Below are 27,468 nucleotides of genomic sequence, written 5' to 3' on the forward strand. Positions count from 1 at the left end.
TCACAGCTGGCAAGAAATGCCATGGTAGCTGCATTTAGCTTTCCAAACTGATAGCCATCATGTTATTTGCATTCTTATGGATAGAGATTATTGAATGAGCAACTTATACAGAAGTGAAACACTTTTTTTAAAAAAGCAAAGAGCTCCCACTGAAGCTGGTTGGATAGATTTCATGTCCACTTATTTAGAACTGATCTAAAAATTGTGCATATAATTAAAAATTTAAAGATGTTTCTGTAAACTGACATAAAATCAATTTGGCAAAAGAGTAAAACAACATACTGTATTCCAAATTAAGTTTCAAACTTATTTCAAGCTCACTGCTAAAATTATGTCTACGTCTTGAGATGCAACTTCTGAATAAACAGATTTCCCCCACCCTAGCTACTTCCATCTCCAAAATACAAATAACCAACAAGCAGCAGGTACAGAATACATCAGTTAAGGCAGGATCTGTACACCAGGAAATATAAATCAAGTGGAAGTTACATTCAGAGTTTTTAAATGTTTCCGTATAGTTTATCATATACTGTATTAATACAGAGCTCCTTTACATAGAATGTTTAATTACTGGGAAACACTAGTTTTTAATGTTACCCTAACCATGATTGACACAGCAAAATTAAAATCTCAGATTGCTATGTCCACCATTAGTCAATTAAAAAATCTCCTAATGCCACTGAATGTATTGAGACATATTAACTTTGAAATAATGATGAGAATCCTATTATTTATACCTGTGTACATGCAGTGGAGTAAATGGCTGTGGCAAACTACAGCTTATGATGAATCATTGCTAGGGTCCCTCATGGTACACGAGCTCAAATGACTGCTGCAGTATTAAGAGATAACAAGTAATGCCTTAATTAGCAGAAATTCACTGCTACACTTCATGTCATTGCATTTACACAAGAAGGAATAGCCAACAGAATCCTGGCCAGTGTTGTTTGACTTTGTGAGTTCATACTGTATGCCACCTTATGATTTCATGCAGGAAGTATGTTTTTGCCTTGGGAGGTCTCCCAGAAGGTGGCCAATAAACATTTAAAGGTCATAAATCAAGGACTATGTTGTTGCCATTTTCATTTATTGCATCACTTTCTTTTAAGACTGTACAAGACTAAAAATGCCAATGCCTTTTTTGATGAAATATCCAAAAAACAAGGAAAGAGGCTTTCAAGAGTTTCTGGTACCCAATGAAACAGGTATGTTGATTTTTCAGTTTTCGGAGTTGTAGCCCTGTTAAGTCTGTGCAAGCATTTCAGTAAGAAAAAAGAAAAAAAGTTGTAGCACTTTAAAGACTAAAGACATTTTAATGTCAGTGTTTTTTTTTTGTGTGGAATTTCATCCATTTCTTCAGACATGCGTAAGAATACAGAGATCACACAGTAAGACATTCATGCTTAATATGGAATTAAGTTGTGAAGTCTGGTTCTGTAAACATTCCAACAAGAGACGCAAAACAAGACAAAACCAATGTCTTGGTTCCTTTCTCTTTCTCAAACCCATAATACCAACTGGTCACACATATTCAGAAATGTCATTCTTCGTTCCATTTTATTATTGCACGATTTCACAACTGAAATACGAGTCTGTAAAAAGCATGGGGTAGAGTATCATTGTCCTATCATGCGCACTACACAGCTCTGCATATTTGACATCTAAATCAAATAATTAAAATTAGCAAAATGTACACAACTTGTCCGCTGTATACGATTACATAATTCATTTTTTTCTAGCATGCATTAGTGCGCATGCTAGCAACGCTGTCGTTTGCAAGCAGAAACCCCATTCCATTAAGCACCGTCATCCTGACAGCATTGCTGCTGCTGACGGGTTATCCGCAGCCTCTGCACTCATGGCATTTTCCCTTGTGCATCCCTCCCCGCATGCGACAAACGCCTGGGCTGTTCAGCCATTCTCTCAACAAGCCTTAGTCAAGCAGCAACCAAGCACCACCATGTGCGAGCAAGCAAGGATGGTAAACAAAGCGCGAGGCGGGACTCAGCTACTCTAACCACAAGGAGGAAAGGGATTGGCTTAAGAGCGATTTTCTGTCCAATGAAAAGAAGCGGGGAGGAGCTTTTCTTTCTCATTACCCAAACAGAAAAGGCTTCCGGCACGGTTGTAGTCCCTTTAAAATGCGTAATTTTGAGAGATCCCCTTGATGGAGCGAAGGGCCAATAGCGTAGAATACTGTACAGGCGTTCGCTTTTTCAGGAAGAGGGAACGTGCCGGCGGGAGATCTGCGTCGTGCATTCTAGGAGGGCCGCTCGAACGGCGTAGCTAAGGGACCGTCTGCTAATCGTAATCCTCTTTACAGACGGTCGTTGTTGCAGAACGTGACACCCCAAGGCCCAGCCCGGGTGGTTTGGGGCTTTATGGCGTCTGGTGGGGGGAACACTGTCTCAAGGGGTCCCGGGGGGAGCCGGGAAGAAGGGGGGCGCAAAGGCGGCGAGAGGGGTGCCTCGGAGAGGCGGAGGCTGAAAAACATGGTAGCTGATCAACTGAGTCGGGACATGAAGAGGTAAGAGTAGGTGGCGGGAGCCAAAGGCTGTGCCCTGGGTCAGAGACTAGGACCAGGGGCAGGGAGAGCACCTTCCGCCCCATTCACACGCGACGCGTTTCCTTGCACGGGCAAACAATTCCATGGTGAAACGGGCTGGACCTGCCTGTCTCTTAGGTGTGTATCATGTATTGGGGGGTATCCTCCCAAGGAGGCAATATCATTATACATGCACTCAACCAAATACGTATGTGGCTCACAGACGTGACATCTTGCACGGGCTGCTGGGTTTGAATTATGTAACCCATCCTTTTTGCACGTGGAAGCATCCACAGGGGCCATAAAGAAACAGATCCAGCAAGCAAACACTCTCCTGCAATAAAGGTGCGATAGAGAAGACGTTTTGGAAAAGCAAGACGATAAACGCTGTAGGCACAGAGAGTGTGTCGTCACTGTTGCAGGAGCCCTTTCTTTCGTCAGGGGGGATTGCTGTTATTGATGCCCCAGTGGGAACTCACTGCTAGGAGAGACTCCTCAGAGAGTCAGGGAACAGCTTTGAGTGTTCCTCAGTAATGCGGGATTTCCTTTAGTCTAGTGGACCATTCTGTAGTGTTTCCGCAGTTTCTTACTGCACCTTACAACCAGGTTGGCGTCCTATAACTCACTGGGTGTGTGCTGGAGATAAGTCAGTACACCCTAAGAATTTTTTAAAATTATATTCTTAACATTTCCCCTGCATACCGGAACACCAGAAAGAGCAAGTGGGAAAGAATTGTGTACGATAAAAATTAACTTTGTGGAAATGTAAATTAGGATTTTGACGAAGATTCCAGAGGAGCATTTCATCTAATTAGATATGTGAGGTTCTCTTCCCTGAAGCCGGATGTCCTTTCCCCCCCTCTCCTGAGGGTTTCATATCACTATCAATCTGACCAAACAAAAGTACTGTACTGTATGTTCTCCTCTGGTCACTAAAATCTCTCTGTGGTTTGTTTCCTCTTGCAATGGAGAATTCTCTAGTACAGTACTTGGTGAAGTGCTGATATGCTATAACTTGCAATATTTATTTATTTATTTATTTATTTATTGGACTTATATACCGCCCCATAGCGCTACAAGCACTCTCCGGGCGGTTTACAATTTTAATTATAAAGGCTACACATTGCCCCCCCAGCAAGCTGGGTACTCATTTTACCGACCTCGGAAGGATGGAAGGCTGAGTCAACCTTGAGCCGGCTACCTGGGATTTGAACCCCAGGTCGTGAGCACAGTTTTAGCTGCAGTACAGCGTTTTAACCACTGCGCCACGAGGCTCTTAATAGATTCATTGCTAGCCTCCCTTATGGTTTGGTAGTGAAGCTACCTCTGCTTTGTTGCAGGCTTCTTCTAGAGGAGATCCAAACAGACATCACATTCTGTGTTGGCAGCACTCTTCTTAGAGCTCACAAGGCAGTGCTTGTAGCAAGAGTTCCCGATTTTTTCTTCCGTGTCTGTGGGAGAAGGTTAAATACTCTAACCGAAGGTGAATGTATAAATCTGGAGAATCTGGATCCCTCTGAATTTAAATCGTTTCTGCAGTAAGTTTCCATGAAGTTTGCTCGTCCAAAATTTAATTTCAAACTGTTGTTGTCATAAGTGTTAGTTAAAGCCTGTGCTGCCTCTGATAGCAGACTATCAGTAGCCCCTTGTTTTGTGGTTTAAGAGTCATATGCTTCCTGAACCATATAAGAAGCTGGATCAGTGCTTTGTTGCCCTTGCTGGGTAAGAGCTGCTTCTACTAACAGATTGTTTCACAGAGGTTAAACGATGGCCACCAAAAGCATGTGGTGTATCTGGAACAGCATATTACCCATTCTCTTTGAATGCAAGAATGAGCACCATATTGCTTAATTAATTGTGAGTTTCAGGCCTGCAGGGAAGAGGTTATGTTAATTCAGACTACTTTATAAAACACGAATGTCTTTTCCTAAAGATCCCCTGGGAATGAGTTTTTGATTACTGGAGATTTTTAAACCCACTTTAGACTAGTCAGAAACATACTCATCTATAGCAATTATATTAGATTAATAGGGATAGAGGTAAGAGGAATTGGATGATTGTAATTAATTATATAAAGTCAGTGCAAGGCACTTTCATTTGAATTAGCTTAGTGTAAACTGTCCCTGTTTGTCTATTTTTAAATCATTTTCCACTTCCTCCCTTTTTCCTTGTAACCTTGACAGTGTTTTGATGGTTAGCAGGATCTGTACACATTCAGTAATGAATTTCTTTTGCCATACCAGAAAAGAAAAAATACTGTTCTCTCTGTGGCCATAGCTTCAAAAGCAAAGGTTGTTGTCAATTCTAATTAGCAGCTGCATAATCGAATTAATTGGAGACATGCAGGAGGCTTCAGGAAATGAGCACAATGGTATTTTCACATTTCAAAGAGGATACTGGAGTCAAACATTTGCAGTACACCTATAGCTGTATGTGTAGACTATTTATTCCTGTATTCTGAAATGCAAGTATCTGAAATTTCAGTATCATAGAGAACTTGCATAAGAAAAGCCAATAAATCTGCAAAAATAACATCAAAGTCCAATATGCAACAAATAAGCCTACTCATCATTTAAAGGAGTTGCTTGTAGATTTGCTTCCGTCCAGCTGAAACAGATTATCTAGATCCATTTCAATCTGGCTTCAAGCCTGGTTATGGGATGGAGCCTGCTTTGGTGGATGATTTACGCTGGGAACTAGCAGGGGGACTGTGACCCAGTTGGTTCTGTAGGACCTGTCAGCGCTTTCAGTGCCATTGTATGTGGTATCCTTCTGGGTTGTCTCTTTGGGATGGCATTTCTAGTGTTCTGTAATGGCTCCAGTCCTTTCTAGAAGGGAGAACTTAAAAGGTGGTGCTGGAAGACTCCTGTTTGATGCCCTGACTATTGCCTTGTGGTGTTACTCAGGATTCTGTTTTGCCTCCAGTGCTAATGAGTGGAATGAAGGGAATTTGTGGTGGTCTAGAAGTCAGGGAGTTGCATCTCTCATCTTCAAAATTGCTGTATTGGCTATGGTTGATGGGAGTTGCAGTCCAGCAACATCTGTAGGGGCATGTGATCCTCTGCACTGTCCTAAAGGGTCTGGCCTGTCTTTGGGGAGTGCTCTTAAATCCAACATTGTTACTGAAGGCACAAGTAGCTTCCATGTGCAAAAGTGCTTTTTGTTAACCTGAAATAATACAACAGCTGTAACCAGTGTGGTTCATTTATCAGCTGCACAGCTGATCTGTGGCCATTTGGAGGCAGTGCCTGGAGGAGTTAGGGTAGGGAATCTGGACTGCTGCCTTACAGTGGCCACAGGTCAACTGGGCAGCTGATAAACCCCCACTAAAGTAGCAATTTCTGCCCATTTCTAGCTGTAACCTTATTTGGACAGAGATGGCCTGCCAAAATTATCCATGCACTGAAACCTTTTGATCAGATTATAGCTATGCATGTTTTTGTAGTGAGCTCCGTTTGAATGCAGATTTGAAATTTTCAGCTACTCTACATAACGTAGCTAACTGAGGTTAGACGGCATGATCACAGTGTGCCAGTGCTTTGTGACCTGCACTGATTTCCTTCCTTCGTCTGGGCCTGATTCAAAGTGCTCATATTAACCTTTAGTTCCCTAAGTGGCCTGGGGCTACTTTCCTGAAAGAGAATTTGCTGTGCCGTATATTAACCCAGACGCAGAAGACATCTTCTGAGGCCTCCTTCCTAAATATGATGAATCAGGTGACAATTTGGGATTGGTGGCTTGCCTGGCACCTACATTGTGGTCTTTTGAGTACCAACTATTCCAATCTATTCAGTAATTCAGTTTTTTATAAATCATAGAATCACAGAGTTGGAAGAGACCACAGGAGCCATCGAGTCCAACCCCTTGCCATGCAGGAACTCCATCAAAGCACTCGCGACAGATGGCCATCCAGCCTCTGCTTAAAAACCTCCAAAGAAGGAGATTCCATCACACTCCGAGGCAGCCTGTTTCACTGCCGACCAGCTCTGACTGTTAAGAAATTCTTCCTAAGATTCAGGTGGAATTTCTTTTCCTGTGGTTTGAAACCACTGCTCCTTGTCCTAGTGTCTGGAGCCATGGAAAACAAACCTGTCCCTTCCTCGACATGACATCATTTCAGATATTTAAACATGGCTATCATGTCCCCTCTTAACCTTCTTTTTGTAAGGCTAAGCATTCCCAGCTCCCTAAGCTGCTCTTCATAGGACATGGCTTCCAGGCCTTTCACCATTTTGGTCGCCCTCCTCTGGACACATTCCAGGTTGTCAACATCCTTCTTGAATTGAGGTGTCCAGAACTGGACACAATACTCCAGGTGAGGTCTGAACAAAGCAGAATAGAGTGATACTATCACTTCCCTTGATCTAGATATAGTCCTATTGATGCAACCAAGAATTGCATTGGCTTTCTTGGCAGCCGCATCACACTGCTGACTCCTGTTCAGTTTGTGGTCTACCAAGAGTCCTAGATCCCTTTCACAGGTACAGTTGTCTAGCCAGGTGTCTTCCATCCTATATCTGTGCAGTTCATTTTTTTCTGCCTAGGTGTAGGACCTTACATTTCTTCCTGTTGAAATTTATTTGGTTAGTTTTGGCCCAGGACTCTAATCTGTCAAGGTCATTTTGAATTTTAATCCTGTTCTCAGGGGAATTAGCAACGCCAATTTGGTATTACAGTGGACCCTCGACTTACAGACGGCTCGACTTACAGACTTTTCGAGTTACAGACTTCTCTGGCTGCAAAATTTAGATTCGACTTGCAGCCAGAGAATCGACTTACAGACCAGAAAAAAATCAAAATGGAATAAAAATAGAATAAAAACCACTGGTTATGGGATTAATCGGTTTTTAGTGCATTGTAGGTCAATGGAGATTTGACTTACAGACTTTTCGACTTGCAGCCACCATTCTAATACGGATTAATTCCTTAAGTAGAGGGTCCACTGTATCTGCAAATTTAATCAGCATACTCTCTATTCCTTCACCCAAATCATTGATAAAGGTGTTGAATAGCACAGGGCCCAGAACAGAACCCTGAGGCACCCCACTAGTTACCTCTTTCCAGGATGAAGAGACGCCATTGGTGAGCACCCTCTGGGTTTGGTCAGTCAACCAATTACAAATCCACCAAACAGTAGCACTGTCTAGCCCCCATTTTACTCATGTAAATGTACTCCACATTTTAAATGTACTCTTTTTTTGAATCTTTGAATTGCTACTGTCCTCTGCTGTTAATGTTGCTCTGGCTTAATTTTGTGGCTGTTTTAGATTTATATTATTTATATTTTTTTGGATTTTGACCTTTATTTTGTAAGTTGCTCAAAGAGCTTTGGCTATGGGCAGTACAGATGGTCTGTTAATACATAACTTATATAAATGCATTAACACAAATGTTTACTGTCGGTAATGCTGTGAGATATAAATGTATGCTTGATTACCCAGCTTTTCCTAGAAATTTTTTATTCTGTTGTATTGTGTACTTCTTTGACTTTGAACATTTACAATGCAATAATTGAATGTTCTTATCTCTGTCTGTAGCCTGTGGAATGAAGCAAAAATTTATATGAGTAGGAAAGATTTTTATCAATTCCAGCAGCAGGTGGTGTTTCTATTCCTATTTTTAATTTTATTTTTCGTAGTCTCCTTATCTCATCTCTGCCCTCCATTTAAAAATTTGCATTTGAAGCTTTGTTTTTAAGATGTCTTATATATTTCCTTTCGAAAGCAGTTGTTCTGTTTTGTTCTGTTTTTTCTTTTTTTCTTTTAATGTTAAATGTAATTCCAGATCTAACATTTTAGTGGAAAGATGTTCCCCAAACATCATTTTATCTCATTTATTCTTTCATAGGCTTATTAAAGCACTGTTGCAAGCTTACTGTAAATACAATTCCTGTTTGTCAGAACCTCCATTAACTAAAATAATTCTGAATATTACCTCAAGATATTCAAATTAAATGAAATTTACCTCTATTTGCATGGTGTTGATCTGAGCCATTTACTGTTTCTGCCTATGGAGCTCACGTCTCCTGCCTATAAGACCCCAGGGGCCCCATTTCCCTTCAGGTGGTACTTGTTGGTGGCATTGTCTTCTTCCTCCTTTCCACACTACCTCACTTGCCACAAGATGCTCAGAACTTTAGGAGCCAGGTGGAATCTACTTGACCCCTTGTGTTACCTGAGCCTTGCAAACTGTAGCTGTGAACGGCAACTATTATTAACAATATTTATTTACAGTAGGACCCCTTATCCACAGGATCAATACCTGTTCATCAACTTATCCACAATCTGAAAATATTAAAAGAACCCCCCCATATATATTTTTAACAATGAAGTTACCAGAACTGGTCACTAGAGGAGACAGAGACCAAGCTATACATTTTTTGTTGTTGGTTAGTCGTTAAGTCGGGTCTGACTCTTCGTGACCCCATGGACCAGAGCACACCAGGCCCTCCTGTCTTCCACTACCTCCCGGAGTTTGGTCAAATTCATGTTGGTAACTTCAATGACACTGTCCAGCCATTTCGTCCTCTGTCGTCCCCTTCTCCTCTTGCCTTCACACTTTCCCAACATCAGGGGCTTTTCCAGCCATTCTTCTCTTCTCATGAGATGGCCAAAGTACTGGAGCCTCAGCTTCAGGATCTGTCCTTCCAGGGAGCACTCAGGTTGATTTCCAAGCCATGTACAATGGTGCCTCGCATAGCGACGTTAATCCGTTCCGGATTAATTGTCGCTATGCGAAAACATCGCTGAACGGAACGGAAAAAGCCATAGGAACACATTAAACTTTGTTTAATGTGTTCCTATGGAGGATAAACTCACCGTTCAGCGATGTTCCTCCATAGGGGCGGCCATTTTCGGTGCCTCTAAAGCGAGGCAGCACAGCCGGTCGGCCATTTTGGAACCGCCGACCAGCTGACCGAAAATGGGGCCTTTAGCCTTTTTCCCCCAGCTGAGTGGTGGGAGCTTCAAAGCCCTGCCGCTCAGCTGGGGGAAAATGTCGGCAGTCGGCGGTGGCTTTGGATGGACCCCAAAGCCACCGCCGACCGCCAACATTTGCCTTCCGAGCTCTCAAAGGGCTTCCCCCGCACACATTGGAGAAAGCCCTTTGAGAGCTCGGAAGGCTCTCAGCGGCGGCAGGGACAGGGTAGGGGGTGTCCGAATGGCTTCCAGGCGAAGCACTGGAAGCCATTCGGAACCCCCCTGCCCCCGCCGCTTGGAGCCGCCCCGCGCCCGGCTTTCCCTTCCATGGTCGGACTCTCAGGAGTCCAGCCATGGATGGGGTAACCGGCCGGGGGGCGGATCCAAGCCCCTACCGCTGCCGCCGCCGCTTGGATCCATCCCCCGGCCGGTTCCCCTTGCATGGTCTGATCCGACCATGCAAGGGGAACTGGCCGGGGGGCGAATCCAAGCAGCGGCGGCGGCGGTAGGGGCTTGGATCCGCCCCCCGGCCGGTTCCCCTTGCATGGTCTGATCCGACCATGCAAGGGGAACCGGCCGGGGGCCGGATCCAAGCGGCAGCGGCGGCGGCGGTAGGAGCTTGGATTCGCCCCCTGGCCGGCTTTCCCTTCCATGGTCGGATCAGACCATGCAAGGGGAACCGGCCGGGGGGCGGTTCCAAGCGGCGGCGGTGGCGGTAGGAGCTTTGATCCGCCTCCCGGCCGGTTACCCCATTCATGGCCGGACTCCTGAGAGTCCGACCACGGAAGGGGAACCAGCCGGGGGGCGGATCCTAGCCCCGGATGCCTGAAAGGCATCCGGACCCCTGCCACCGCCGCCACCGCTTGGATCCGCGTCGCGGCCGGCTACCCCATCCATGGTCGGACTCCTGAGAGTCCGACCATGGAAGGGGAACCGGCCGGGGGGCGGATCCTAGCCCCGGATGCCTGAAAGGCATCCGGACCCTTGCCGCCGCCGCCGCTTGGATCCGCGTCGCGGCCGGCTACCCCATCCATGGTCAGACTCCTGAGAGTCCGACCATGGCGGGGGTAGCTGGCTGCGGGGTGGATCCAAGCGGCGGCGGCGGCGGCAGGGGTCCGGATGCCTTTCAGGCATCCAAAGGGGAATCCTGGCGGTGGCTTCGGAAGGACCCTTCGGAAGGGTCCTTCCAAGGCTACCGTCGGCATTTTCCCCCAGCTGAGCAGCGGGGCTCCCGCTCAGCTCGGGGAAAATGCCCCCTCCGAAGGGGAATCCCGGCGGTGGCCTCGGAACGACCCTTCGGAAGGGTCCTTCCGAGGCTACCGCCGGCATTTTCCCCCAGCTGAGCAGCGGGGCTCCCGCTCAGCTAGGGGAAAATTCCCCCTCCGAAGGGGAATCCCGGCGGTGGCCTGGGAACGACCCTTCGGAAGGGTCCTTCCGAGGCTACCGCCGGCATTTTCCCCCAGCTGAGCAGCGGGGCTCCCGCTCAGCTAGGGGAAAATTCCCCCTCCGAAGGGGAATCCCGGCGGTGGCCTTGGAACGACCCTTCGGAAGGGTCCTTCCGAGGCTACCACCGGCATTTTCCCCCAGCTGAGCAGCGGGAGCGGTCCTTTGGAGGCTCCCGCCACTCAGCTGGGGGAAAATGGGGCCCATGGGGAAAACATCGCAAAGCGATTTTTCCCCATAGGCAACATCGCAAAGCGATGGCAAAAGAGTTTGCTTTTTTGCCATCGCTATGCGGATTCATCGTTAACCGGGGCACTCGTTAAACGAGGCACCACTGTATAGTGTTCACTAGAGAAATATATTTCCGGTATGTTATTACCAGAACTAGCCATGAGAGGGAGCCGGAGACCGTGCTATAGCTAGCATTTACTATTATAATAGTTTTTGCTATAATCTGCGTTTTTCAGGATCCATCGGGGAGGGGCTTGGATTTGACCTCCCCCCCAGATATACCTACTATATTTCAATTATATTCTAACTTTCCTTCAGTCAGCCTGGAGTGAATACATGGCCCTTCCCTTCCCTACTCCATCCCTTTGAGATGAGAGTGTTACTTTCCCAGACCACTAAGTGAATTTCATGTCTCAATGGGGACTAGAACTTGGATCTAAGAACTGATAGAGTTTCTTCTCTGTTGTCTGAGGATATAGTCAGGACTTTTGGAGATACCTGTAGAAAATTTCAATTTTTTTCCCAATTTTGAATGTTTTTATTTGTGATTTTAATATCAGTAAATATTTAATTTATTTTTAGTATAGATTTTTTTTAGTAGCGTTTTAAAAACTGTGCCTTGAGGTCCCCTATGGGGAAGTAAGGCAGCATATAAATAACCTTAATTAATTAATTAATTCCTAAGCCCTATTAAACATTAAATTCACCACACCACACTGGCTCTCAATAGGCACCTTTTGGAAAAGAAGCATTTCACAACCATAACTACTCAATAAAATCCAGTCTCTGATTTTGACTGATTAAACCTCCAGGTGATACCCAGTTGCCGGGTAGGATGTAAACCCTCTGTTCCCTTGTCCTTGCAGACAGGGATGAGGAATTGAAATGTTCTTCTTCCCAGTGGAAATGTCAAGGAATTTCCTGGCAACTCTTCTGTTGTCTTTTTGGTGCAGCACTTTTGCTTTTACAGAAATTAATTTTGCGCAAAAGTACAATGTGGCAGGAACACAAATTGCAAGAATTAATCCGAAGTAGGCTGACCACTGCTTCAGATTTTGAAGGTATAGGTGGATTTTTGCATGTTTCCTAACAGTCTTGCAACACTACTGTGTGTGTCTGTGTATGTTTGGAAGGGAGGTACAGTTAAAGGGAATAGACATTATGGGCATTATATACGAATTATGGAGACCTCATGGGTTGGGGAAAGCTGTGTCTGGAACTGAGAAATCTCACAAGGTTTAAAATCCTTTGTTACAGTATCTTATTGCATCCAGACAGCCTAAATCAAATCAAGGAGAAGGAGAAATTTAGTGAGTGTTCATTTGGTCCCTAATTGCATGTGTGGTTGTAAATATTTTTGAAAAACAGCCTTGGGCAGGTTTTCTTCATTATTTGCTGCTCTCAGGGATTGGTTTGATCTAAGAGTGCAGATGACATAAGGTCGTTTCCACAACAACACTGCACCTAGCTCGGGATGTGCTTGATGTTGTGAGATTAGCTGCCACTGCGTGCCATGACTAGGTCACTACAACAGGGAATACTTCAGGATTCGTGGACAGAATGGAGAACTGCTTAAATATCAAATATTTATTAAGTCAGTCAATTACAATAAATTAAACCATACAAAGAGGAGACTCTGGTTTACAAGATGCTGAAGGCCAGAGCTGCATGCAAATACAACCTAAAGATGGAATATGAGTAGACAGGCTGCCTTCTTTGTCCCCCCCCCCTCTTTTAATTCTGTTGTATTTCTTCTTTCTTACCGTCCTACTTTTTCTGTAGGCATGTCAGCTTTCTGTAATAAACAGTTTCAGAATGAGGAAGTGATCTGCTAGCTTACTACTGTGACAATCTTAAATGTACTGTAATGTATATAATGCAGTATAATACAGCTCAGTGGATTTGGAGTCCCTGGATGCAGAGCCAAAGGATGAGAGTTCAAATCCCCTAATGGCATTACATGACCTGCCACTGATGTGGCCTTGGTGACAGGAGATATAATCATATCTACAGTATGACCCCCATATCCATGAGATCAATATCCACAGTTTACCACAGCCCTATATACAACATTTAAGCGGATAGGCCTTGTCACCATGCAAGCGGATGGGCCTTACGGCTTTTGTCCCACCTCCTTGTATGTAGTATGTACAGTCAACCCTCGACTTATGAACGTACCTACATATGAACTTTTTGATTTCCGAACAGCTCCGTTCGCAAAAATTGGCATCGACTTGCAAACAGAGCCTCACACTACGAATTAGATCGAGGCTCCATTCGCAAGTCAATGCCATTTTTTGCGAACGGAGCCATTCGTCGTCTTTGGAGGTCTCAAAGGGCTTTCCACCCAACATCGGAGGAAGCCCTTTGAGAGCTCTGAAGGCAAAAAGGTAGGGAGAAAGGGCTGGAATTCGAATTTCCCTCTCTTTCTCTCTGCCTTTTTGCCTTTGGAGCTCTCAAAGGGCTTCCTCCAATGTCGGGGAGAAAGCCCTTTGAGACCTCCAAAGATAATTTTTTGAAATGCTGGAACGGATGAATTCCGTTCGCATGCATTTCAATGGAAAATGGTACTTCGACTTACGGACTTTTTGACGTACGCTGTTCCAAAATGGATTAAGTTTGTAAGTCAAGGTACCACTGTAGTAGGGTTTGCTACTACAGTATCTGCAGTTTCAGGCATTCACAGTAGATCATAGAATGGATTTCCCATGGATGTGGGGGTCCTTTGCTTCCAGAATGCCACCAAAAGATAAATCACTTTATATCTAGGAAACCCTGTGAAGCTCTCTATAACTTGAAGCCAACTTAATGGTGCTTCATCTAAACATGCTGTGTAATGTTGAACAAACAGCTAACCAAAATCTGGAAATTCCTGTACTTTTCCTTTGTTGCTAAGGTTACATGGAAGCCATATGTGTTCCATTATTGTTCATAGTTAAACCAGAAAGGATGTATCCAGTCTGAGAGAGAGAGAAAGAGACCAGTAGTATAACTTGCTCACTTGTGTATTCAAAAGAAAAAAACACGGGAATGATCCATTCAAAACCCGTACGTGTCCTCCAAGACCAAATACACTTGCAGAGAGGAGCTAAGGAAGAACTAGTCTTGCCTTCTCAGCTAGAAGCAGTCAGCTTTGTTATGGGGAGGAACAGATTTGGGGGAGAGGGTGACAGATATCGGAAATGTATCCTTCATTTTGCCCCCATACACAGCACCTTTCTATTAAATAATGTACAGCTGTTATTAACTGAAGGGGATATTAAGGAGATAAGCAATTTATCTACAGATAATTCAAGATACATATATTACAAAACATGCTGTGTGTTCATAATCAGATGCGTTTTTTGGGTTCACAAATACGTAGTCAGTTCATTAGCATATAAAATCAAGAACGTTTATCAGATACGAAACTTACAGATGGGTGTGCTTAAAAGGAGGCGACAGCTTGTAAATCACTGGGAAGTCTTGAAGAGAAAACATATTTTCCTTAGCAAATGACTCTGTCATTCATCCTGTTTAGGGATCCATGCTTTCTTCGCATGAGAGTGACAGTGAAGCCTTGTGGCTCTGTGGGGCCACAACTGGATGGCTGACCAGAGCACCATCCATGTGTGCAGAGGCAGCCAGAATTTCTAAAAGCCGCTCCGGCAACTGGTGGTGGGAAAGTTGGCAAAGATGAGAGAAACCTTACGGAATGGCCCCTTGGAGAAGCAAGGAGGCCTGTAGCTACCTCCCCTCCTGCCGGCGGATGCTCTCCCAGCAGTCTGTATAAGAGCCGGCCCAGCCCAAGAGACCTCTGAAGCTTGCAACCAAGGGAGGCATAGGACTCTTCGAGCCATCAGTTTTATGTGGTTAAGATTCTCCCCACCCCACCCTCAATAGGGTCAATCCACCGGCATTCTCTTGTACTGGCACTGCCCCTCTTAGCAACACCTTTCCCATACTTCCCTGTGCAGAAACGTGGGCCCATAGGAGGCCAAAAGGCCCTTGCACAGTTTCCCAGAGATCCTCATTCCCCCCATGTGCCACACTAGCCAGAACCCTCGGGATCTCAAGAATCCCAATCATCAAAAATCTCAAAATCTGGCTTTTTGCCAGCAAGACCAGTAATTTCCAACTTATTTGGGAGCTTTTAATTTTTCAACACTGACCTTATCCTGTATTTACTCAACTGGCAACAAGATCTGATTCTGTAGCCATTTGTGACACAAGGTATTTACCACCTGAGAAGGCAGCTGTCAATAGTTGCCATAAGCAAGGTGACTGTGACCTTACCTGAACTGTAGCATTAATGGAGGAAGGGTTGTTAAGTGTTCTGGAAACCTTGAAAAACTAGAGGCTTTCTTCAAATAGTTAACATATATATACTCATGAACATGGGCACAAAAAAGCTTACTGTATACCGTATGACAGGATTGACAGGTGGTAAAACCTCTAAAAGTCGCAGTTAGAATATGCCCAATCGGATCAATAAAGTCATGGAGTTGATTTCCTAAATCAGTTATTTCAATGGGCCTACTTTAGTGCAATTTACTGCACTAACCAATAGGATTTTAACCATTATTAGTGTTATTTGTTGTCTTTTTCTAAGCATTTTCATGTGTAAATTTTTGATACACATTTCTCATTTTGTCGGTAAAGTAACTAAGTATTGGAGTACAAAAATGCTATTATTTAGGTCTTATGTTTAAGGAATTAATCTATACATATTGACACCATTGAGCTGTTGGATAGATCTAGAACCGGTCTTTGGTGATGTTGGCTCAAAAAAAAAAAATCAAACATCCTCCTAGCTTCAAAGCCTAGCTATCACTTTCTTGGCTGTGCTAAACTGTGATGGAATATTCAGAACTGGCTTTTGTATGTGGAACTGGCTGCCTGATTCTCCTTCCCATGTAGGCCAAAGTCATTACTTGTTTGTTGGGGTGTTCAGGAATCTGTCAACCCTACAAGCGATTATCAAGATTTTAGCAGTCCCGTCAGCCTACTTTCCCATAGGGAAGAAGAATTTTGCATCTTTAATTTAGATGACTTGTCTGATAACAGAGTGTTGTAGCTTCCAGGCAGGAACTTCACCCAGAACACTATCTTGCATTTTTCTCAATTTTTTTATGAATTGACTAATAAAGACAGACAAGTTTCATCTGATTGCAGAGCACAGTTTAGAATGTCTGTCTGGAGGTCGTTTTCAAAACAGATTTGGACAAGAGTGTTTATGCCTCAAAGGAAAACACATACTTTTTGTAACACTCCATAAATTCATACATAGTACTAAGCAAGTCTTTCTAGGAAATAGTTTCTGGAAATATTTCCAAATTAAAATAGTATTGAGGTTTCAAAGGAAAAAAAAACTCCTTTTTCTTCATTACTTTATTAACTACCCAAGGTTGTATGCCACGTTTTGTCTTTCATATTGCTCTTGTGAATTGCTTATTCATATTAGGGAAATCTTTTAGCATATACACAGCTTCAGTTTTCCAAATGGATAATATGGGGGAAAGAAAATGCTCATGCCCTAGTATATTGTGACATTAGAAAACCTGAATAGCAAAGCAGAGATTTACTGTATTTTGTTTTTATTAAGGCCAGCAGATCTCCTCTACAGAGAGTGCAGATCTTCCTTTGCTCATGTAAAGCACTTTGAATTTTCCAATGCATCAGCTTTGTTTTACAGCCGGGCCCTATGTGTATATAGTTGGAAGTATGTCCCACTGAGACCAATCAGGCTTACTTTCAAATAAGCAGGACTGCAGCCTCATTCTCTTTTCCAGGATTGTATATTCTTCTGATGGAAACATTAAAGAGGCCAAGCAAGAGATTTTTGAGAAAGGAGTATCAAAGCTCAGATTTACAAAGGAAGATGAAAGTCTTCAAGTCAGCCATCTAGAGAGTGGTCAGATGCCAGCCGAACTGTGCCTGGAAAATCATGAAAGGACACTTGGGCATCAGTATGCCTTGAACAGTGCTGTAGAAGCAGAATCTGCTGCTTTCCCTTTTATTGCAAATGAAATTCCTGAAGAAGCTGTAGATGCTGAAGGCAATAGAACGATGTCAGGTGAGGTTAAATTGGCAGTGTTTGGATTTTCTTTCATTACAACTAAATGCCAGTGTGTGTTTGTTCACTGTCTCCAACAAAGTTTGCAGTCATTCCACTAGCAGTGTCACAACAGATAATTCTCTCCTGCAGCTTGGCTTCTGAGGAAATGAGGCTTGCGCCAGTCAGATGGGGGCGGTAGGCACATATAGAGATAGTGGCTACCCTTACAACTGCCTCTTGAGTATGAGCTGCTCTGTGGACTGAGAAGAGAGACATTCTAGTTCACTACTTTGTGACTTTCCTCTTTAAACAATCTAGTGGGGTAGGAGAGATGAGCAGCCGTGGGGGTTTTTCTAGAGTTGCAGGGTTCCTTTTCTTATTTATTTAAAGTATTTTTATCTAATTCTTCAGCTGGAGAGGTGAGATAGGTAAGATAGATAGTAACCAAAACAAATAAGATGGGCCCTGTCTGCAGGCTTATAGTTTGAAAAGCACGACACAAAGAAAGAAGAGGGTCATGTGCGATAGAACATGTTGTTTCTTCATGAATTGAACATTCCAACTTCCTGCTGTCTTACTGGTTACTCACATGACACTCTTGCTTCCTTGAATTGTATACTCACCCCGTCAGTACTTGAAAAGTATAGTAATGTCGAAGACTCAGCCAACAAAACACTTAGAGTTCTACTATAGGCATTAACGTACGAAGTGAACCAAAGAACACACACACCCCATAGACATCAGAATCTAACCACTGAAATTGGCAGGAATTGAACCTGTATTTTATTTATGCACAGTGCACTTTATACCACTTAATTTTCCTTTTAAGTATAAAAGGTTTGTATACATACAAAACCTATGTCTACAATGTAACAATTTAAAATAATATTTTTGGTCTATGAATATCTGAATTACAGAACATGACTGTGTGGAATATAAATAGTTATTTTCTTTCTCCAGTTAATTCTGCATCTGATTTAGGAAAAGACCTACTGATGCTCTACAAGAAATCTTGGTTTTCAGATATTAATATTTGGATCGATGGAAAACAATTCCAAGTGCACAGGTATTTTGAAACTATGCCATTGCTTGAAATGAGTTTAGTAAGCTTTTATCCAGGGACCAAAATGGAAAAAAAAAAGTATTAATGCTATATTATTCGCTTCTTAGCTACTTTTCAAAATTACAAGCCTTCCAAGGCAGCGCCTAATATAAAACTAGAGTTTGCAAAACTTACTTTTTCACACTACAGCTCCCAGAATCATTTGGCATCATGGCCAGTCAACTTGGATTCTGCAAGGTTTAATCCAAACAAAGTAACTTCCCTAAGGTCTGCATATAATGTGGAATGCCAATACTGTATATAATTTCTCAGTCCTATAGTCACATACTTTATAACAGCGGTCCCCAACTTTTTTAGCCCCGCGGACCGGCTGGAGAAGGCAGGGCACCCCCCTGCACATGTGCAAAGGAGCATGTGTGCTGTGGCGCAAGTGTGCTCGTGCGCATACGCAAAAGAGTGTGGGCACTTGTATGGGCATGGGCATGCTTGTGCGCATGTGCAAAGGGCAGCGTAGTGCTCATGCGGGCTCATGCTGAGGCGCAAATGGGCTGTGCGAGGGGGGAGTGTGTGTGGGGGTGGGGCGGAGGTATGTCTCTGCTACCCGGTCCGGTTCAAGCCATGAACCAGCACCGGGCCATGGACTGGGGGTTGGGGACCTCTGCTTTATAGAACTCAAGACTCACTTTGAACAAGACAGAGATTGGAATGCACCAGTGTTTAGTTATGCTACCATCTTACTCCATTTTGAGTCCATGCAAAGCTGAGTATTTTTTCCGCTTGATGTTGTGACCTGATTATCACATTATTAATGAGGAACATTATATGTTATGCTGCAGTGTGTAAATCCATGTTAAGAATGTTGTCAGTGAATTTCCCTTAAGATGGACATCTTTATTTCAAATTCATTATATTAAAACATTCAACCAATGTTGATACGTCATAATTAAAGATCTAGGGTCATTTTAAAATGGGAATTTTATTTTCTATATTCTGAATGCCATACAGTTACATGAACCTTTTATATCATGAAAATTTAAATATGCTTTCTATAAAAGAGAACAGAAACAAATACAAAAATATTCCAAATGCAAACATCTATTTATAGAAGTTTCTGAGAATAAATATCACTTGAAAATCTAGGAAAAGGGTAACCAATATGTAGCACTCTGATCAACCCCAGCTAGCGTGGCCAACAGCGAGAGAAACTGAATGAAAAAAATTTTTAGGACGCAGGTCCTCACAACAGTTTAGATAAAGTATCATGCAAATAATGCAATGACCAAACTTTGTTCAGAAATACAAGTGGTCTTGCTGTCTTGATTTAAGGAAGAGCAAATCCAACATTAGGTGAAAACTGATTCTCATTAACAAATGAAGTTCATCATGTTTTAAACCTTTAAAAGTTCACCCTGCCCCAGCCTTAAAGAAATCTTCACAACAGGGATGGCAGCGAACAATATATGGGTCTTCTAAGAAAGCTCTTTCAAGTAAATCCAGTTATTAGTCCCATGTAGAGCAACCCGATTGAACCAATTAAATTCATATGTCTTAATTTAACAAAGTCTTATTGATCCAGTGGGTTGACTCTAGTTGGGACTAACAATTGGAATTAGGCCAAGGTGGGCAATTTCAAGTGTTACAGTCATCGCCAAAAATATTGACTCCCTTGCAATTCTGTCAGAAAATGCAATCCTTCTCTCAGAAAATTGTTGCAGTTGCAAATGTTTTGGTACTCATATGTTCATTTATTTGGTTTGCATTGGAACAACACAAAAACATGGAGAAGTCAAATCTGATACAATCCCACACAGAAATCCAAAAAACCACTGGACAAAATTATTGGCACCCTGTCTAAATTGTAAGAAATCATTGCTTTTCAAGCATGTGATGCTCCTTTCATTTGTACTTAGACATACCTGTCACAAGTAAGAAGGGTGGGCAATATCGTAATCACACTTGCAACTAGTTAAGATGAAGAAAAGTTGGCTCAACCTTTGTGTTGTGTGTGACACTGAGCATGGAGAAAAGAATGAAGTGTAAATAGTCTGTGGATTTGAGAGAAAAATTGTGGAAATACTCAACAATCTCAAGGCTACAAGTCCATCTCCAGAGATCTTAATGTTCCTGTTTCCACTGTGCACAATATCATTAAGAGGTTTACAGCCCATGGCACTGTAACTACTCTCCCTGGACGTGAGAAGAGCAAAATTACTGAAAAAAGGGTTGTTTGAATGGTAGATACAGAACCCAGATTAACTTCAAAACGAATTCAAGTTGATTTGCAGACACAGGGTACAACAGTGTCAGCTTGCACTATCTGTCACCATCTGAATGAAAAGGGACGCTATGTCAGGAGACCCAGGAGGACACCACTCCTGAAACAAAGGCATAAAAAAGCAAGACCGGAGTATGCCAAAACTCATGTTACAAAACCACAATCCTTCTGGGAGAACATACTGTGGACAGATGAGACAAAAGTAGAGCTTTTTGGTAAAGGATATCATGGCACTGTTTACAGAAAAAGAAATGAAGCATTCAAAGAAAAGAACACAGTCCCTACAGTCAAACATGGTGGAGGTTCAAAGATGTTTTGGGACTGCTTTGCTGCTTCTGGCACTGGATGTCTTGACTGTGTGAACGGTATCATGAAATCTGATGATTACCAAAGAGGGTGCAACGTAGTGGCCAGTGTCAGAAAGCTGCATCTCCCCCAGAGGTCATGGGTCTTCCAGCAGGACCATGACCCGAAACACACTTCAAAAAGCACTCAGAAATTGTTACAAACAAAGCACTGGAGAGTTTTAAGTTCAGTTAAGGATGCCAATAATTTTGGCCAGTTCATTTTTTGGGTTTCTGTGCGGGATTGTATCAGATTTTACTTTTCTTCTCTGTTTTTTTTTTTTTTTTGTTCCAAAGCAAACCAAAGTAATGAACATGTGAGTACCAAAACATTTGCAACTGCAACAATTTTCTGAGAGAAGGGTTGCATTTTCTGAGAGAATTGCAAGGGTGCCAATATTTTTGGCCTTGACTGTATGAGGATGGCACATGGGCATCACTGGACCTGCAGGGCTGCTCTCATGCCACCACCACCACCCCGATCTTTCTTAAACAATTCTAAAATTGAAAAAGACCCCTCACACTCTCATTAAAAAAAATTGGGGCCAGATGCTTGGGGGCAGTTTCAAACCATAGCAAAATTGCCCTTTATCCCTAGTAGAGGAAACAAAGGGACTCTTTTAGCCAAAATTTTAAGAGTGTTTGAAGGTGCTAAGGGCCCCCCAGGACTTCCGGGAGCAACATTTGGTCCCATGAGGGAGTAGTACAGTGGTGCCTCACTTAACGATGATAATCCGTTCCAGGAAAATCGCCGTTAAGTGAAAATATCGTAAAGTGAAAATAAAAACCCCATTGAAACTCATTGAAACCCGTTCAATGCGTTTCAGTGGGGTAAAAACTCACCGTCCAGCGAAGATTCTCAATACAGTGGTCATTTTCGTTGCCTGTATAGTGAGGAATCCGTCCCTAAACACAGCGGGGAGCCATTTTAATCACCCGGCGGCCAGTTTGAAACCACCGATCAGCTGTTCAAAAAACGTCGTTTTTACGAAGAATCGGTTCCCGAAGCAGGGAATTGATCATCATAAAGCGAAATTCCCCCATTCAGACCATCGTTTTGCGATCACAAAAAGATTGTTATTAAGCAGATTCGTCGTAATGCAGGGCAATCGTAAAGCGAGGCACCACTGTATAGCTGAAGGGCCACAACTTGCCCAACACTGGCTTCATCCTTTCACTTTCAAAAGTATTACCTTACGCAAATGAAGCATGTCAGAACGTCTGGAGTAAATGAATGCAAATTAATAACTAAATGACAAAATAAGTTAACAGCTCAGCCCTCAACAAGACTTCTTATCTGCTTGTATGTTTAAAGTGGGTGCCTCGAAATTTGAGAGATTTCTTTCCCAGCCCTAGTTATGTGGATAACGAAAATGCATTGTAGATTAGACATTAACTGGAAGCATTTCAGTACAGTAGCAGTTTTCCTCAAATCTGTGACAAATTGGATTAACTTATCCAATATACTGGGAGGAGAAAGTATGCAGTGCACAGACATATTAGTATGAAAAAGAGCAAAGAATTCCAACCTTTTGTAACAGCTTTTCTAAAATAAATATTTGTATCTAGTGGAATAATGTTTACTTGTGTTCTTATCCCCTTTCTTTTCCTCTCCCAGGGCCATACTGTGTGCCAGATCTAGTTACTTTGCTGCTATGTTGAATGGGAGCTGGGCCGAAAGCTCTCAAGAGCACATCAGTCTTCAAGGGTAAGCAGAGTTGTTTGCAAGTCATATGGGAGCAAAGGTAGGCAATTTAAAATCACTGCAAACACAGAGCAGCCATGCTGCATACAAAGCAATTCAAATTAATCTGCCCTGACATAGTATTTGGTTTAATGTATTTGAGTAGGAATTTTGATGTTTAGCTAGTGGGAGATCTCTCTGAATTCATCTCCATCTATTCTGCAAAAACACCCTCAGGAAAAGTTAAAACGGGAGTATTTTGTATTGGAGGGCAATTTGCACTTGAGTTAATTCACTCTGGCTTCTTCTGCATTTATCATTCTGTCTGCTTTTCAAATGACTTTTTGGGCAGGGGGAGAAACGACCTGTGTTTAAGAAACGAGAAGACAACCTTGGCGCTGCCTTCTTTCTTGTCCTCTTTCTGGAGCAAATGCGTTACCTTTAATTGTGTTTAAGAGGTGTGTCAACAAGTAATGATAATTATAGTTAAGTCTAATACAGTTTTCCTATGAATCACTCCCTAGAGTCCATTCGAAAGTGTTCTATGTCTTTTCTTAAAGAAAGCTAAAGAGCTAAACACTAAAACAGTAGTTTAGCTTTTCTTGAGAGCTATACATTGTGGTTCCAGTCCAGAATATTTGCTTCTTCAATTTATACAGCTGAAAGATAGTTATAACTAAATAGTTGATAATGCCAAACTTGTCGTGGACCAGGAGGAAGAACAGGTGAAAAAACCAACCTTCTAATTGTTTGTGCTCAGTGTTGATACATTGCCTTTTCAAGTAAAGGAGGCAAATACAAAATGTCAGTCCATATATAAATGGAAACCAGTTATAGTACATTATCATGCGCCATTGCTGAAGCACTGTGTATTTGGCTGACGCTGATATGGTGAACTTCAAGTTCTTTAGGTTGGTTCTAGAGATTCTGTTGATTGTACTGCCATGTTACAATAGTTCATGTGGATTTTCATAGTTGCAGCAATAAGAGTGAGAAGTTGTGGCACTTAACTACGAAGATCAGCTGCTCTGTTCATGCATCACGGAGTTCAACGCCAATATTAAAAGAATATTCAGTGGAAGCAATGGCTAAGGAGCGTCTTTGAGTTGCCTACGCTTCAGAGAAGGATCATAGATTGGGAGCTAAAGGTTGCCTAAACTATAAGAAGGTCAGATGTCAGACTTTGGCTATTCAGTGCTAAGGGAAATCCGGAATGCAGATTGAAAATTGTGCAGCACCAGACAAGAGATGCATTTGGATGTGAACTTAAGTGGCTCGTTATTGGAGTAGGGGACGCCTCCCCTGAAATTTGGTGGTGAGGACCCCCCCCCCCCAAACTTTGTTCATGAGCAGTGTTCCCTCTAAGGTGCACACTTACAGAGCTCCCTTGGCAATCGGGGTCAATGTCTGTTTACTTCTGGGTTTTGGATGAAACCCTGTCCTCACATGCAGGTGGTTGAGGCTTCCGTGCAGCAGGGATGAAAACTGGAGGGAGCATTGTTCATGAGCAATAAGTACATATAACTGTAGCCGTGATTTAGTGTTAAGGGAGTGAACCACAGTAAGCCTCCCAAGTCTATTCTTCATGATATGGCTGTGAGGATAAGGTGGGAGGTGCTTTTCCTAGTTTAGATGAACTACAGTTAGATCTTCAGCTGTGGTGAACTTTGGTTTGCTTAAACACATCAGCTACATAACTCATATTTTGTAGTTGACTTGTTTCAAACACCCCATTTTTAAAATTAACCACAGATGTCACATGCAAGCTGTGGTTGATTAAATAATGGAAGTGAAAGCTTTTAAACACTTTTTTGTGGTTGCATCAGAGGAGCCAAAGTAGGAATGGAGAAGGGGAGGCTAAGCTTCTTCTCATCATGCTAAATTATGGCTTAGCAGCCAAGCATTATCTAGGAATCAAACCCAAAATGTCAGAGTTGTAGAGCTAAGCTTGAGCCAAGAATTCAAGCCAGGATTTTAATGAAGTCACAGAACCAGCATACAGGAGTCTGTAGTTAAACCACAGGCCTGCTTATCACGCACAGTAGATATGGGACAAATATGTTTCTCATGTATAAAGCTTCAGATTGGAGATTGGGGTTCAGATAACTGAATGCTTGTCCATTTTTAAAGAAAATCCCTCTGTGTAGATAATACACACTTCAGCACTTTCCTAGGAGTAAACCCCATTCAGTTACAGTGAGACTTAATTGAGAATGGACTCAAACAGAATTGCTATGCATACATGTGATAATATAGATATGCTGTTGCATATAATAGAGAAGGTAGTACAGTGTACTTAACCTCACTTACAGCCTCACTTAACCATTGCCCCACATTACGACGAAATTGCTGTATGATGATCTTTTTGTGATCGCAAAACGATGGTCTAAATAAGGCTTTTTCGCTTTGCGATGATCGGTTCCCTGCTTTGGGAACCGATTCTTCGCAAAACAATGTTTTTTTAAACAGCTGATTGGCAGTTTCAAAATGGCCACCGGGTGATTAAAATGGCTCCCCACTGTGTTTAGGGATGGATTCCTCGCAAAATGGCCGCCGTATGGCGGATCTTCACTGGACGGTGAGTTTTTACCCTATTGGAATGCATCGAACAGGTTTCAGTGTGTTTCAGTTGGGTTTTGAATTTCGTTTTATGATGTTTTCGCTTAACGGCGATTTTCCTGGAACGGATTATCGTCATTAGCGAGGCACCACTGTAGTACAGTGGTGCCTTGCATAGCAATCGCTCTGTATAGCGATGAAATTGCTTTGCAATGGACTTTTTGCCATCGCTTTGCGATGGTCCCTATGGGGAAATTTCGCTTTGCGATGATCGCAGGGAAGCGATCATCGCAAAGCCCCCATTTTCGGCCAGCTGATCGGCAGTTTCAAAATGGCCACCAGGTAAACAAAATGACCGCCCACTGTGTTTCCTCGCTTAAGAGGCACCGAAAATGGCCGCCCCTATGGAGGATCTTTGCTTAAAGGTGAGTTTTTAGCCCATAGGAACGTTTTAATGCGTTTCTATGGGCTTTTTATTTTCGCTTAGCAATGTTATCACTTAGCAGCGATTTTTTTCTGCACGGATTAACATCGCTAAGCGAGGCACCACTGTACTCTTTTTTTGGATATACTATGGTCTGTACATCATCTGATGTGATAGTGAGTCCTTTGTTTTTCACAACTGAAGGAACTTGTGCCACTTTTTTTTTTAGATAAGTAAGTACATCCTGCCTTCATCATAGTGATTGCTTTTCCCATTATATTGGCTGCAAGCAAGGTAATACTTTAGGTCTTGACAAGGTGCAACATTCCACACATTTCATAGCAAGTCATATGTCATCCAGTGCTGTTCAAAGTCCTGATAGTTCCTCTATGATATGGGACTCATTGGGAGTACAGTGGTGCCCCGCATAGCGACGATAATCCGTTCCGAAAAAATCGTCGCTATACGGATTCGTCACTATGCGGAACAAAAAAGCCCATAGGAATGCATTAAAACACGCTTAATGCATTCCTATGGGCAAAAAACTCACTGTTATGCGGAAATCTTCCATACGGCCGCCATTTTCGCTGCCCAGTAAGGGAGGAAAGGATGCGAAAACACTGCGGGCGGCCATTTTTTTCTGGTGGCCATTTTGGAACCGCCAATCAGCTGTTAGAAAAAACATCGCTATGCAAAAATCGGTAAGCGAAACAGCTTACCGATCATCGCAAAGCGATGTTTTACCATTTAAAACATTGCAATGCAATCGCTTTTGTGATCACAAAAAATATCGCTATGCAGATTTGTCATTAAATGAATCACTCGTTAAGCGAGGTACCACTGCAATCCTTTTTTGGAGGGGGTATATACATCCCCAAATCCCCCAGCCACCACAGTCAAGCTGGTTGGAGAATTCTTGGAATTGTATCCCCCCCTCCAAAAGGAATTTTTCCATGCCTATTTTGCAAGATCTGTTCATTGCTAGGTCATGATTGGGCTCTCTGAGAACAAGCCTTGAAGGAACCTTCCACTCATGTGCTCAGATTTGGGAGGCTTCCATTGCATCCAGAACAATAAGATGGAAAACGCTTGCTGTGCAGGCCAGGATCAAACTCTGGTTTGAACTGAGCTGCGCATACAATGAAAACATCCACTTTCTCTCAGTCCTGCTCACTTCAAGATTTTTGTGTCATTTTTACAAACACAGGAAAGTATAGCACATATGGCTTACCCTGAAATAATGAAAAAGCTATTTAAGAGACCAGCTGTCAAGGCAGCAGGGCTGCTTGTTCATGCTGTTTTTATGGCTACCTCATGTGTTCACATATCGTCAGTCAGTTGTGTTTGATTTTCCCAGTTATCCAAAATGAAAGAATTTTGCAATCATCAAATGCCCCTTGAACGTTTGAAGAGGTCACATGCCAAAGGTAGCATCATCATGATGGAAGCTGTACTTTGAAATATAGGAAGAGGAACACAACTGATTTTTATTGAATTGTCCTTTTTTTCCATGAGAAGAACCGTAATTCAGTGCAAGCTCCTGCCAGAGGAAGAAGACACAGGTGATTTTTGCAGTTCCTCACAGCACCTACCACTCTATTCTAAAGGGTCTCCCAGTCTTCCAGAGGGGGCTGTAGTTTGGTGGAGTTGAGCATTGCCACCTACCCCCAAGAGGAGCATCCTCTGAGTGAAGTTCTGCTCATGGAAAAACTCACAATCCCAGCTGTTTACATGTGCTTTGTTTTTACTAAGATCAACCCGGGCCCTTATCCCACTGTGGTAGAATGTACGTTCCAGCTCTTCTGCTTGATAGAAGTCATGTGATTCTATGTCTAGGGAAATGTTTTTGTATGTTCATGCCTGGCTTATTCTCTTAGTGACAGAGTCCCTACCTAACATGATGAAAGCCAAAGTTAGATAGGCAAAGCAAAGGTGTGTGGGGAGAA

At 42.9% G+C, this 27,468-nt stretch overlaps 1 protein-coding gene across 1 annotated transcript in view; it reads left to right on the forward strand.

Moving 5' to 3' along the window:
* Window positions 1–2,287: 2,287 nt before the first annotated feature.
* BTBD8 (BTB domain containing 8) overlaps window positions 2,288–27,468 on the forward strand; it is a 73,944-nt gene continuing 48,763 nt past the window's right edge. Inside the window, exons 1-5 of the mRNA XM_020807153.3 lie at window positions 2,288–2,527; window positions 3,886–4,083; window positions 16,908–17,191; window positions 18,134–18,239; window positions 22,474–22,563. Coding sequence (XP_020662812.3) covers window positions 2,382–2,527; window positions 3,886–4,083; window positions 16,908–17,191; window positions 18,134–18,239; window positions 22,474–22,563 — 824 coding nt within the window. The 5' untranslated portion in view covers window positions 2,288–2,381. The remainder of the gene's footprint in view (window positions 2,528–3,885; window positions 4,084–16,907; window positions 17,192–18,133; window positions 18,240–22,473; window positions 22,564–27,468) is intronic.

Source organism: Pogona vitticeps, chromosome 4, assembly GCF_051106095.1.
Source record: "Pogona vitticeps strain Pit_001003342236 chromosome 4, PviZW2.1, whole genome shotgun sequence".
In the NCBI taxonomy this organism is placed as follows: Eukaryota; Metazoa; Chordata; class Lepidosauria; order Squamata; family Agamidae; genus Pogona; species Pogona vitticeps.